The 13989-nt window shown below is 42.7% G+C and overlaps 1 protein-coding gene across 7 annotated transcripts in view; it reads left to right on the top strand.

Moving 5' to 3' along the window:
- Positions 1 to 13989, top strand: part of SZT2 (SZT2 subunit of KICSTOR complex) — a 283208-nt gene that overhangs the window by 149834 nt on the left and 119385 nt on the right. For all 7 annotated transcript variants that reach the window (XR_013622459.1, XM_078772210.1, XM_078772202.1 and 4 more), the window contains 7 exons: positions 3225 to 3349; positions 3972 to 4155; positions 5459 to 5621; positions 8471 to 8563; positions 8861 to 8942; positions 9125 to 9493; positions 9876 to 10011. Coding sequence is in view for 6 of the 7 variants with exons in the window: in XM_078772210.1 (XP_078628336.1) it covers positions 3225 to 3349; positions 3972 to 4155; positions 5459 to 5621; positions 8471 to 8563; positions 8861 to 8942; positions 9125 to 9493; positions 9876 to 10011 (1152 nt within the window). In the remaining variant the exon portion in view is untranslated. The remainder of the gene's footprint in view (positions 1 to 3224; positions 3350 to 3971; positions 4156 to 5458; positions 5622 to 8470; positions 8564 to 8860; positions 8943 to 9124; positions 9494 to 9875; positions 10012 to 13989) is intronic.

The raw sequence follows: 13989 nt of genomic DNA, 5'->3' as shown, positions 1-13989 counted from the left end.
TACAAACACACTGGCGAAAGCTACCCGTTTGCCCGCTCGAGTTTGTTGGTGGCGATTATAAGGCCTCAATCTTGGTAGGGAAAGGTGGGAGAATAGAGGGGGAGCTCCATGGAATGGAGGCTGAGGATGTGAATGAGAACTAGAATGAGAGGCAAGCTGGGTAGCAGAGGCGTGACTGCTGCTATTCGTGAACAGTTTTGAGGCCTGCATGTTATAGAGTTGATGTTTCGTGGCTGGTCAGTGGTCATGTCTCCGCTGGACTCCATGAAGCCCTGGACATCGGCGATGAGAGCTTGGAGAGTGAGGAAGGCAGTGTGACCAGAGAGGAGAGGAGAGGCTCGATCGGACTTGGAACTGTGGGTCGCCGTGAGACGGACGCGGCTGTGCAGCCTCCTGATCATTGACCCTGAAAATGGTCACGTCTCAAATGGCCTGCCTGGAGCTCCGGAAGATTTTCGTGCTGCGATGCTGGTAGTGGACGTTGTTGGTTTTGTTGGCATGGGGACAAGAGGGCGGTAAGCCCTGATGTAGCAAAGCTGCCCCAAACCACAATATTTCCACCACCATGCTTTACAGTTGGTATCAGGTTCTTGTGGTCAAATGCTGTCTTTGGTTTTCGCCAAACATGTCTTCTGGTACTGTGGCCAAATAGCTCTACCTTTGACTCATCTGTCCAGAGCACATTGTTCCAGAAGTGCTGGTCTTTGCCTTGGTGTTCATTGACAAACTTTAGTCTTGCCCTGATGTTCTATCTGGACAGCAAAGGTTTCCTCCTGGCACACCTCCCATGTAGATCAAATTTGTGCAGCCTCTTTCTAATGGTAGACTCGTGCACTTTGACATCAACAATGGCAAGAGCTACCTGTAGGTCCCGTGATGACATTCTGGGGTTCTTAGAGACTTCTTTCAGCATCTTGCGGTCTGCTCTCGGGCTGAACTTGCTGGGGCGGTCTGGCCTGAACAAGTTGGCAGTTGTTTGGAATCTTCTCCACTTGTAGATGATCTTCCGGACAGTCGAATGATTGATTTCAAATTGTTTGGATATCTTTTTAAATCCCTTCCCAGACTCGTAGGCATCTATAACCTTCTTTCTGAAGGCCTCCGCGAGCTCTTTTGATCTAGGCATGGTGATGCCGCACACTTCAACAACAAAGAGCAAACCAAACGAAATGTCTGAGGTTTAAATAAGACAGGTTCCTCCAAGATCCTCTCTAACGATGTTCTAATCATTTGCACCTGAGCTGGTGCACCTAATTCTAATTTTAGGTATTTGAAGTAGTGATAAATGTAGGGGTGTACTTACTTTTTTCACATGCGAAATTTGCATTTATGTTTATTTAAATTATACAATGGACTTTAAAATGTAAATGTTTCATGATATTTGTTATATTATATCACCTTTATCTATCAATATTGTTGAAATGAAGATCAAATAGCTGTATGTTGAAATATGTTGAAAACGTCAAAACTTTACCCGGGGTGTACTTACTTTTTCACGTGACTGTATATATATATCCCCAGGAAGCAGATTTTGATCTTAATTCAGATACAGTCATAAGTTTATGAAAAACTCACAGTTACGACCTGGTTTCTCCCTGTTGGGGCTTCATCAGGGCAACGCGGTGAGTCCTGCATACACTTATGACTCTGAAAACCTTTCGGTTATGTACCAGTTATTATCTGAACTAAGACCAAAATTATGCTCTGTCGGATGGTTCTTCCGAGAGCTTGACAGGCAGAGCGTACGTACATGACGGTGACGTCATTACGTGCGCTCATTAAGCTGGAGAACTGAAATTATATTTAGATTGGTTACTCCCGGCTGCATCCAGGCGATTCCATATAAATTATAATGAGTGGATACCAGAGATAATGTGCCATGTGGCAGACGGTGCTTATCACTCCCATTAAGGTACTGCGATAGCTGGATGGGATACTTTAATGGTGGTTCACCACTGATGGTATGAAATCGCACAATAACTGATATATATATCAGTTATTGTGCGATTATATATATATATATTCATGTTCTTCCATGAGTTTTCTGGAACTGAGATATTTAAGTTTTTTACAGATGTGCCGAACGATTATGCTACATACATTGTTGTGTCTTTATTTGTGAAGTTATTCTGACGTGTTTTTTTACATCCCGAACAGAAGATATAAAAAAAAAAAAAAATGATTTGGGCATTTATTATGATTCGTTCACCATCACAGTGGAAGGAAAAACATGAACCAAAAATGGAAGAACATGAACCAAAAGCAATAATTGAAAACAAGGAAATAACGCTCAAATATGACCTGATGATCCCATTGAGTGTGAATGAATGAATGAATGATCGTTTTAAGGCCATTTTTCCGCGCTAGAGTGGGGGTTGGCCTTGCAGACCCCATGCCCTGTTTGAGGCAATGTTTTTATGGCCGGATGCCCTTCCTGACGCCAACCCTTAGTCGCCTCTTACAATGCGCAGGGATACGGTGTACCTATTCTAAATCGGGGTACACACCGGATCATTCATCCCAGCAAGCTGGTACTCAATTTGCCGACCTCGGAAGGATGACAGGCTGAGTCAACCACCCTGGTGTTAATTCAGCGATCGACCGGGATTCGAACTCAGGATCCTAGGATCCCAAGCCAGCGCCCTAACCGCCAAGCCAACACCAGGCTGATCCCATTGAGTGTGAACACAGAAAACAAAACATTGCGACCGGATATAGTACATGATATAGTACATGGCTACAAAACAAGAAAATAAGGCATTGCTAATTGAGGCTTCAGTAACCAGCAATTTTGGCCTAAACAATACAGAAATCAAGAAGACTACGAAATATCAATATCTCATAAATGGACCCAAAGATCCTGGAAGAATTGGAGCAACAAGAATGATAAAGAAGAAGCTCACAAAAATTCTACAAACCATCCCTGTGAACATTACCACAAACGAACTGCAGTTGGAGGTCGCCGGGGCTTAGTGACGATCCTGAAAAGATCCCTTAGACCAAAACTCTGAGAACAACACATCACAACTGAGCCCATGAATCGCATCCCTTCATCGAAGCAGGGGTGGATATTTCTCGAGTCCTGGGAGGACTTCTTCCACCTTCTGAAACTTGAATTACGGAGATAACAACACACACACACACACACACACACACACACACACACACACATGATTTTCATTACCTTTTGCAAAACAATATCTTGTTTCTTACCTGTGCCACAGGTCTCCATCTCGTGAAGGAAATAGGACCCGTGAGTCTGAGATTGGTCCAGGACAAGCTCAAGACCCTGAACTGTCTTCAGTTTGTGTTCTTGTCCAGGAGCTGTACCATCAAAGTTTTGTTGGAGGTATCTTGGACTCTCATACTGCATTTGGTTTTGTATATCAAAATGAACCAAGATTATTGTTTTTTATCACATAAACAGTGTGGCCTTTTTCATCTTTTGTCAGGTTGTCTTCGTATTGAACATGACATGGAGTAATTTAAAAGTTTTCATCTGCAACCAGCAGCATTTGTCGTCTAAATTAGTTTAAAATGTCTACCTGTGCATGTGTCAGATGGTTTTAAAGGAACTCTTTATCGTAGAGTGGTTCACTGATTTCCTCGTAGTCTGATTTACAGTATGTTGTTATATATTACATTTCAGAAACTTTAAACATTATTGTTGGAACATTATGTTATTAGTTTAAAAAAAAAATGGTTGTGCCCACATTGAGCTGACATGATAATTGAATGATTGGATAAAGCTGACACAATAATGAAGACGAACCACACTTTTGGCAGTCATTGGATTTTCATTTTGTACCTCAATACGAGTTAAAGTATAGAATCATGTAGAGTTAATATTGTCCTTTATTGTGTGGTTTATGCAAAGTTCTACCATCATTGTGCAGTTGCAGTTGTTGCACATCCGGCAATCGCTCTTCGGCTTCCTTTATGTTGTTGTTCTGGTTGCTTCCCCTTTCCAGCTGTGTTCAACAGCCTTCAGACCGGGCTTTCCGTAGCTTCACAGGATGTGCTGTTCGCGATGGATGCATGCGAGGAGTCTTTGCAGGAAGTTGATGTGTCTGCATTTCTTCGAGCACTCTGTGGACATGCAAGGCCATACTGCCAGGCTGCTGGCCTGGCCCCACCTGAAGATGGCTTGACAAGGTAAGTTAAATGGCAGTGTATTCAACAAGTGGAAGAGTCTATATTGGATAGATGTACAGGAGAGGAGGACATTATGAGATCATTGTGAAATGTTGTCTATGCCATTTTTTTATATATTTTTTTCGTATACAAGATCGAGGCTCGTGTATGAGCTAACATCAATCACAAAAAAAGCAATCAGACAAACGAAACATACAATAAAGGGAGCAGGAGACAAGATGGGGAGAGAGGGAAGCACACAAGTACAACAGCAGAGAACAGGGACATCGGAAGATCTGTGGGAAGGAGAGGGCTTGGGAGCAGGTGGCATGGGAAGGCGGAGGGGCGGGGGTGGTGGGAGAGGTATAAAACACATGGACACTGCTAGAACTTCCAGGAAAGAAGTCGGTATTTCAAATAAAGTGGATCTGGGGTGAATTAACGGGGGTAGAAAAGATCAAGGGTTTGGATGGGGGAAGATTAGAGATGGTGGTGAACAGCTGTTTTAAAGACCTGGAGGGAAGAGTGGGATTGAAGAGAGTGAGGGAGTTTGTTCCAGAGGCGGGAGAAAAGAGGAATGAAGGAGTGAAGGTGAGCAGAGAGTCTTAATTTTGGCAATTTCACCAGAAGAGGGTTGCTGGCAGATCTTGTGCGACTTGAAGGAATATTTTGGGGTCAGACCACAGATAGGGCTGGGGGAGCTGGGCCGGAGAGGAGTCGGTAGAAGACAGGTTTGAGTGTTTGTCATGCAAATGTCTGGACTTCACTTCCATATTTCCATCAAGTGTTGGATTTTTGCTTTTTTGCCTTTAAATGCAATTAGTATTATCGTCAAATGGGGTGTAAGTGTTTATATTGTTTTTGGTTCTTTCTATTCCCCTGTTGCCATGATAATGGCAAGTGGAGTTGATCAAGGGTGGTTTAATATCGAACCATGTGAATAATGAGGTCTTTCATTAATTTAATTTTTCACGTTTTTGGCAATCCTTACTGGTATATCAGGGGTTGATAGAATAGCTCCGAGGTAGCGTACTCACCTTTGTACTGACTTATCTGGTTCCCATCCCAAATATAAAGTGTCATCTGGTGGCTTCTCAAGCAAAGCATTCTATTGGAGGATATTTAAAGTACAAAAAGTACTGTACATTGTCTTCCATGTTTCTCAAGATAATTGCTGTTTTATTTCCATTTTTTCCTTGCATCAACCTTCATTTGGTCCTCAAACGATTGTTTTAATCATCTCACACTATTGATTCTTTGCAACAAATTATTTCAACAGCTGGTGTATTTGTTCACTTGTGTGGCCCGAATATGTTTCCAACAGTTTGAGGGAAGAGGAGGTAGAACGGCATTCCGTGTCTTCACCGTCCTCATTTGCACCCTCGGGATCAAATGCTGCGCAGGAATTAAAGCTGGAGATGCCATTGTCCGTGCTTGATGACGAGCATGCCTGCGAATCAACACCTGGATTACACGCCATAATTCAGGTCTCTCAACTCCCGTAAAGTCAAGCAAGTCGTTCATGACAGCATTTAAGTTGGAAGTTGTTAAGTTCGTTAAGGAAAATGTTGGGAATATGGCTGCGCAGATAAAATACGATGACGTGGAGACCAAGGATGATGAGAACAGCCCACCTGGCCTGACCCCTGAGCGTGCCACCATCTTAGATTCCAATACGGAAGACTAGGAATTTGACAGTTTCTCGGATGTCGAGTGATTATGTGGTGTAATGTAATGAACTGTGACCAGATCAAACGTGTTTTTTTGTTTGTTTGTTTTTTTTGTATACAAGATCGAGGGTTGTGTAAGCGTTAGCACATTAAACACACATTATCACATAAAACACAAAAACATAATAAAGGGGAGGGGGAGACAAGATGGGGAGAGACAAGGAAGCACACAAGCACAACAGTAGAGAACAGGGACATTGGGAGATCTGTGGAAGGGAGAAGGCTGGGGGGGCGGGGGGGGGGGGGGAAGGGGTTCACGGTACAAAAAAATTGACACTTCTAGAAATTTCAGGAATGAAGTCGGAGATTTAAAGAAGTGGATTTGGGGTGTATTAACGGGGGTAGAAAAGATCAAGGTTTTGAATGGGGGAAGATAAGAGATGGTGGTGAACAGCTGTATTAAAGACCAGGAGGGAGCAGAGGGATTGAAGAGAGTGAGGGAGTTTGGAGAGGGTGTTTGTTGCAAAGGCAGGAGAAAAGAGGAATGAAAGAGTGAAGGTGAGCAGAGAGTCTTGATTTTGGCAGTTTCACCAGAAGAAGGTTGCTGGCAGATCTTGTGCGACCGGAAGGAATATTTGGGGGGCAGAGCACAGACAGGGCTGGGGGAGCTAGGCCAGAGAGGAGTCTGTAGAAGACAAAAAGACGACCAACCTGCTTGCGGTGAGAGAGTGAAAGGCCCTCAGAATCGGCTTCATCACGGGAGATTCCAATGATTCTGAAATCTTTGGTTTGTACAGCGTGAAGCCGAGCTAGGTGTGAGGCAGGAGCACCAGCCCATTGGGGATAGCAGTATTCCATTGAGCTGCGGATGAAAGCTTTGTATGTGGTAAGGAGCTCAGGTGTGCCAAGGAAGGACTTCGCATGACGGAGGATGCCCAGTCGGCGACTGGCTTTGGAGGCCAGCTTGGAAATGTGGTTTTCCCAGGAAAGATCATGGCTGATAGTGAAACCCAAAAGCTTGAGTGACAGAACTTCTTTAAGAGGATTGTTGAGAAAGTACAGGGGAGGGTTGTCCAGATGGTCTTTTTGGAGAGACATAGTGAGAGTGTGAGGTTTGTCAGGATTGAAAAACATGTTCCACTTGTTTGACCAGTTTGTGATATTGTCCAGGTCTGCAAAGTGTGAAGAGGCTGCTGCCTGCCGATCTGAGGGTTGGGATATGGAGCGGCAGAGAGAGAGGAGTCATCAGCAAAGAGATAGAGAGGATTTTCCAGAGAGTCGGAAAGATCATTGATGTACACCCAAAAAAGCACATGGCCCAGAACTCTGCCTTGAGGAACTCCAGCCTGAACAGGAAGGGGAGATAAGACAATTCCATTCAGGGATACACATTGCCTGCGACCGGAGAAGAAGTCCACAAGCCATGCGTGGAGGTTTCCATGGATACCATACGAGGAGAGTTTGGTGAGCAGAGCGGGGTGCCAGACCGTATCGAAGGCACGAGATATGTCAAGGGAGACGGCTCTGATTTCCTGTTTGGTGTTGAGGGCCTCAATCCATTGTTGAGACAGCAGAAGCTGTTGCTGAAGAAGTATTGAAACAGTACTCAGTGATTGAGCTCTTTCATGGATTAAATGTGCTTTTATTACAATAAATATGTGTCATGTGTTCATGCTTACGGAGTCGTGAACTGTGACAAAATGTAATGTGCTATGAGCCAGTACTGATAATGATTATCGTAGCTTGTTTTAAATACTGTACCTCGGTATGACAACAAACATGTTGAAAAACTATATATATATTCCTTATTTATTTGAAAGGTCATCCCACAAAATATTTCAAATAATATGCACAAAACAGCTCATTAATATTTCATGACCCTGGACGTACCATATGCAGTGATGTGTTGTGCGATGCATTGTGCATGTTGTGGGAGGAACTAAAACAGCATCTGGTTGAGCGCATACCTCCGCCAGGCTGAACAGTTTGGTTTGTATCCCACTGATAGGCCGGTTCTGGATTCGGACTTGAACCAAAATCTCATCTGCTTGTTCTTGTCACCGAACCAAATCATCCACCAAGTTTAGTCATAACTCGTCCACAACTTTTTTTAATATCGTGTTACATATCACTTTTCGCCCGATCTCTCAATGGTGAAGAATCACTTAAAAATTAAATAATTCTCATATCCGAATCCATATTCAGATCTTCACAAAATCTAATCATTTCATCCTTTTCACATACCCAACCTCTCCGCCAAATTTCGTCCGAATCTATCCACAACTTTTTGAGATATCTTGTTCACAGACAGACAGGGATGAAAACATAACCACCATCCATCTTTGGTGGCGGGGGTAATTAACACTTCTATTCTGACTGAATGACAGTTTTGCTAACTACCCTAGTTGATCTATGTTCATCTTGTACTCCAATTCAACTTATCTATGAATGAAGGAAGGAAAAACGAGGAAAATAGCCAATTAAACTTGTACTTGACATCGTCTTGTATTCTTTAACATAGCGTAATTGTTACTTGCTCAAACACAGTGTGAATGACCATACTGTGCTTGAATAAAAGAGGAACACATAATTACAGTTGTACCAATTTGCTAGTTTTGTTGTTCTCGGGGAGAATGGACAATGATGGAATTTTCTTTGATGAACAGAAACTGTTTATTGACATCGGAGGCAGGTACTTCAAGCCAGTACCTTCAAATCCAGACTACTATTTCTACTGCCCAGAGTCGAGACGTCCAGACGTGAGCATGAGCATGTTTCTTCAAAGCCTGTAAAGCTGTTTTCTATAACTATCTTATTGTGGATTTAAGTGGTTTACCAAGGAAATACAATTGCTTAATGAATTCTGCTTGATTGTAACATTGCAAACTAAATGTAGGATTTAAACTTATTGCAAAAACACAGTAAAGTTTGCAATAATCTCCAAAAGTACAGGTGAAGTTTTTAAAAATTATTATTTCAAAATTTAAAGTTGAAGTTTATTTGTTGCCCCACCCTCCAAACTCTTTCCAGTCCTGTTTATTTTTCCCCCCATTCAGGAAATTGAGACAGAGCAGACAGAGGTGAGAAAAGCCAGTGAAGACATGGACAGCTCCGAGGTGGAAGGAAACCGTGAGGAAGGTATGGAAACTCTCATGCAGCTCAACTATATCCGAGCAATGAAGAATCAAAGAATATCGACTACCAAATAATTCTTAATTAGATTGCAGATCATGTGCACAAACCCTCGATGCTATCTCTATTATCTATGACCACATGGCTCTGTATCGTTCTTGTATCACAACTAATGTTTCCCCTTCCAGATACCTGTATGGTGAGCGAGAGCGACCCAGACCTTGTTGTAGTTTATCGAGATCGCTCAGATCGTGAAGGCACCGATGCCGATGACCCTGGTGCGACATGGGGGATGGGGCGATCGGGCAGCAAAGATGGTGAACTTCCAGAAGATGATGAATGTGAAGAGGTGGAAGATGAAGACGAAGAGCAGGAATATGATGAAGATGATGGGTTTGGTGATGGAGATGAGTCCCTGAGTGGATCGGAGGGCTCCGAAGCCAAGAGCGAGAGGAACAGTGCCGAAAAGCCTCCGCTTTTTGTGCACCTGACGTGCTCGGTAAAGCACCGGTCATGCCATGGTTGCATGCCTGTGCGCACCCTGCCTACATGCCTAGGTCTGTAACCTTGTGGAGCTTTTGTTCCTTTTGTGCACAAATATGCATTCGGGCTTGTGCCCTCTTTTAGAAGGGTTTGCTTGTCATGTTGATTTATTCTTGGAGTGCTCGGAAGGGGGTCTTCTGCATGTTACATACTAAAAATGGCCAAGCTTACATTTGCTTCTGAATTGCTTTTGCGAAACTTGAGCAATTATGTATAAGAGCAATGGAAAATTATTCTCTATTTAAAAGTTCCACATTACTTTTGAGTAGTCTGAATTTACTTTAAATTAGCTTGGTGTTTCAACTCCTATAAATGTAATAAAAAAGTACTCTAAAGTATCCAAGGGCATTTTTGATTGTTATTTCTCTTTCAATCCAACATTACCCTGTTAAACAGGCCAGGTCTTGAAATGCTTGGAGTTGCCGTCTGATGACCGAGTTTATCTTCGTGATCTGGTTGTGAGCTTGGACATCATTGTATTAACGCTGCCGCTCGAAGTTGACTTGGCTCCAACCAATATTTCTCACCAACGGTGCGAAATAGTATTATTTATCTATTTATTATTGTCTCGTTCTTTAATATTGTCCCACATATTATGTTTCTTCATTCATTCCCTATTTTGATTGTTTACATGATTGTGTCTGCTCTCTCGTCTCCCCTCTCTTTTAATTTCCTGTCTCTCTCTCTCTCTCTTCTCTCTCTTCTCTCTCTCCTCTCTTCCCTTCGCTCTTTTCTCTCTCCTCTCTTATCCTCTCTCTCCCCTCTTCTCCTATCTTCTCTCTCTCTCTCCTCTCTTCCCTTCGGTCTCTCTTCTCTTCTCTCTCCTCTCTTCTCGTCTCTCTCCACTCTTCTCTTTTTCTCTTCAGCTCTCTTCTCTGCAATCTCTTCTCCGCAATCTCTTCTCTGCAATCTCTTCTCCGCAATCGCTTCTCCACAATCTCTTCTCCACAATCTCTTCTCCACAATCTCTTCTCCACAATCTCTTCTCCACAATCTCTTCTCTCTTCTCCACAATATCATAGCAACAAATGTGCACCTATGACATCATCACTAACATGTTATTCCACATGGAGAGTTCTTTACAATGAGCCATGTCTCAAATTTTTCTATGCAGCACTTACAGAGATAGAGGTGCAAATGTTTTCGGTTTTTACAAGATGGCGACCGAACCACGTGACCGATGACGTCATCCTTTTTTTCTGCACCAATTTATGCCTGCATGACACTCAAGAAATTTCATCTTGATAGGATGAAGTTTTGTACTTGTCGAATGATGACGTCATAATGGTGTTGGCTTAGCTGAAGAGTTGGTTGGCCCCTGGTGTTGGCTTAGCTTGTAGGGTGCCGGCTTAGGATACTGGGATCCTGGGTTCGAATCCCGGTCGATCGCTGAATTAACGCCAGGGGGGTTGACTCAGCCTGTCATCCTTCCGAGGTCAGCAAATTGAGTACCAGCTTGCTGGGCTGAATGATCACGGTGTGTACCCCGATTTAGAATAGGTACAGTGGTACACCGTATCCCTGCGCATCGTAAGAGCGTGACCAAGGGTTGGCATCAGGAAGGGCATCCGGCCATAAAACATTGCCTCATACTGGGAACCATGATTGTCATGGGGCCCGCAAGGCTAACCCCCGCTCTAGCGGGGAAAATGGCCTTAAAACGATCATTCATTCATTCATTCAATGGAGGCACCTATAACATCATCATTAACATATTTTATTCCCCATGGAGAGTTCTTTACAATGAGCCATGTCTCAATTTTTTCTATTCAGCGCTTTCGGAGATAGAGGTGCAAAGTTTTTTGTTTTTTCCAAATGGCGGGCGAACCACGTGACCTGTGACGTCATAATTATCATTGAAAAATTCTACAGGTTGAGTTGCACCTATGGTGAAAATTTCCTGTCAATCGGACCAAGGGTTGCAGAGAAAATCATATTTATTCTGTGCGGACAGACAGACAGACAGACAGACAAACAAATGGACTCAAATGAAATACCCTCTCCTCAGGCGAGGGTAACTAGAATGACACTCATAGAGCGCATACCTCCACCAGGCTGAACAGTTTATGTTTTGCATTCCACTAATAGGCCGTATCTGCATCCATACCTGAACCAAAATCGAATCAGCTTGTTCTTGTCATGTACTCAACTCATCCACCAAGTTTTGTCATTACTTGTCCACAACATTTTGAAATATCATGCTATATATCGCCTTTTGCCCTATCTCCCAATTATGAAAAATCACTTAAAATTCTCATACCCAGATCTTCACCAAAATCGAATCATTGTGTCCTTTTCACACACCCGACATGTCCACCACGTTTCGTCTGCATGTGTCCATAACTTTTTGAGATACTCTGCTCAGACAGACAAACAAACATGGGTGAAAACATAACCTCCGTCTACTTTCGGTGGTAGAGAAAAACAAAAATTGAAGACCTCCTGATATTATCTGTAACATAGCTTTTCACATCACTCATTAAAACGATATTCCAGATCTGCCAGACTTCTGTTAATATGGCTTTTGCTTTATATAAGTGCAAATGCCAAAAAGCACATGTGCAAAAATGGCAGAATATTTAAGCACATTGCTTCAGCCTCTGCATATAATGTTGCAGACATTGCTGTACATGCATCAGAAATATTTCTTACTTGCAAAATCAAAGATTTTTCAAGTATATTAGTTGGTCTTGTGTGTTATTGTCTGTTTGTCTGTCAATCACCTACAGGTCACAATTTTAGACCGATCTTCACGAAACCTCACCAAATGGTAGAGTTGGTCATAATGAAGAAGCCTGTTGAATTTGAGGTCAAAGGCCATCTTGAGATCAAATTTCTAAAATTTCCATTTTTCATCTGATTGACTTGAAAATTGAACAGCATTTGCATATTGAGTCACCAAATAGGGATACCAACTATTTTGAGGTCAAAAGTTTAAAGGTCAAGTCAAGGTCAAACTTCCAAAATCATCAATTTTAATCCGATTGACTTGAAAATTAAATAGCAATTGCACAATCCCTCATTTAATTTGGAAACCAACTATTTTTAAGGTCAAAGGTCAACTCAAGGTCAAACTTCTAAAATCAATTTTCATCTGAAAAATCATAACTTTTCATCCTATTAACTTGGAAATAATTAAACAGCAATTACAGCGTGTATCACTTAATTGGGCAACCAACTATTTTTGAGGTCAAAGGTCAACTCAAGGTCAAACTTCTAATATCAATTTTTATCTAAAAAATCATCAATGATAATCAATTTTTATCTAAAAAATCATCAATGATAATCCGATTGACCGGAGCTTTGATTACGATCGTCAATTATAATCTTTATGAAATGGACAATTTGATGTATCCATGGCAACTTTTTCTTTTGGGGAGGGGTGAATTTTGCAACTATCATGCTCGGCATGACATGTTCTTGGTTGTTTGTTTATTTATCCCTACCTCCTCCCTCTCCATTCAATCCACACAGCCACTTCTGGGCTTCTGAAGTGTTTTTATTAATTTATAAATTAACATTACAAGGGTTAGATTGAGTCCAAAACCTCCCTCGGTGGAAAAGCAAGGAAAGAAGATGGAAAAATATAATCAGCATGGGGGTGCCGCAGATAATTGGCCCACAGTAAAATAAAGAGGGGGCAAGGGACTTCGGGGAATTTTGCAGACAGACCAGGAGCATTTCAGGTGGGACTAACAGTGCAAACTAGTGGCCTCGGAAGGTCCTCCCAGAATTCCCGTGTTTGGTGTGGCTCCAGTTGTGAACTGGCAGAGAGGGGGACCAAGGTCATGTGCCAGATGATGAGGCTGCCTCCCAGTGTGCTCCACCCAGGTTCAAGCCTCTAGTTTTCTGGTGGCAAGCCAATGGAGACACCCACTCCTACGGCACAAACTCCATCCGGCAGCCTGCCCAAAGTGATTGCTACAAAACCCTTGTTCCACTAAAGGCTCCAAAAAAACATGTGACGGTACCACCATGTGTACCTGCAAAGAGCCTACCACCTTGAACTACTAGCTTTGTATGTGTTTAAGCTTGCAGGCTCATTTGGAAGAACAATTGCGTTATCAGATTGTAATTTTCGAAAATTAATCTGCTATCACGAGATCTAGCTAGGTGTTGTCTGCAACATCAAGCCTGGTGTTGGGCTAGCGGCTAGGGTGCCAGCTTAGGATCCTAGGATCCTGGGTTCGAATCCCGGTCGATCGCTGAATTAACGCCAGGGGGGTTGACTCAGCCTGTCATCCTTCCGAGGTCGGCAAATTGAGTACCAGTTCACTGGTAATTCCCTGTTTGTCGTAAAAAGGCGACAAAAAGGGTTGGCGGCAGGAAGGGCATTCGGCCGTAAAACATTGCTTCAAAAAGGGGACCAAAAAAAAAAACAACAACAACCACGGTCCCCGAAAAAGGCCAACCCCCGCTTGCGGGGAAAAATGGCCTCTAAAGGTGTTTTTTTGTTTTTTTTTAAATCACGAGAGTTAATGCCATTTTACCCATTTACCTATTTTGACAC

Source organism: Myxine glutinosa, chromosome 1 (assembly GCF_964187855.1).
Source record: "Myxine glutinosa chromosome 1, kmMyxGlut1.1, whole genome shotgun sequence".
Taxonomy (NCBI): Eukaryota; Metazoa; Chordata; class Myxini; order Myxiniformes; family Myxinidae; genus Myxine; species Myxine glutinosa.
This window is presented reverse-complemented; position numbering and strand designations above follow the sequence as displayed.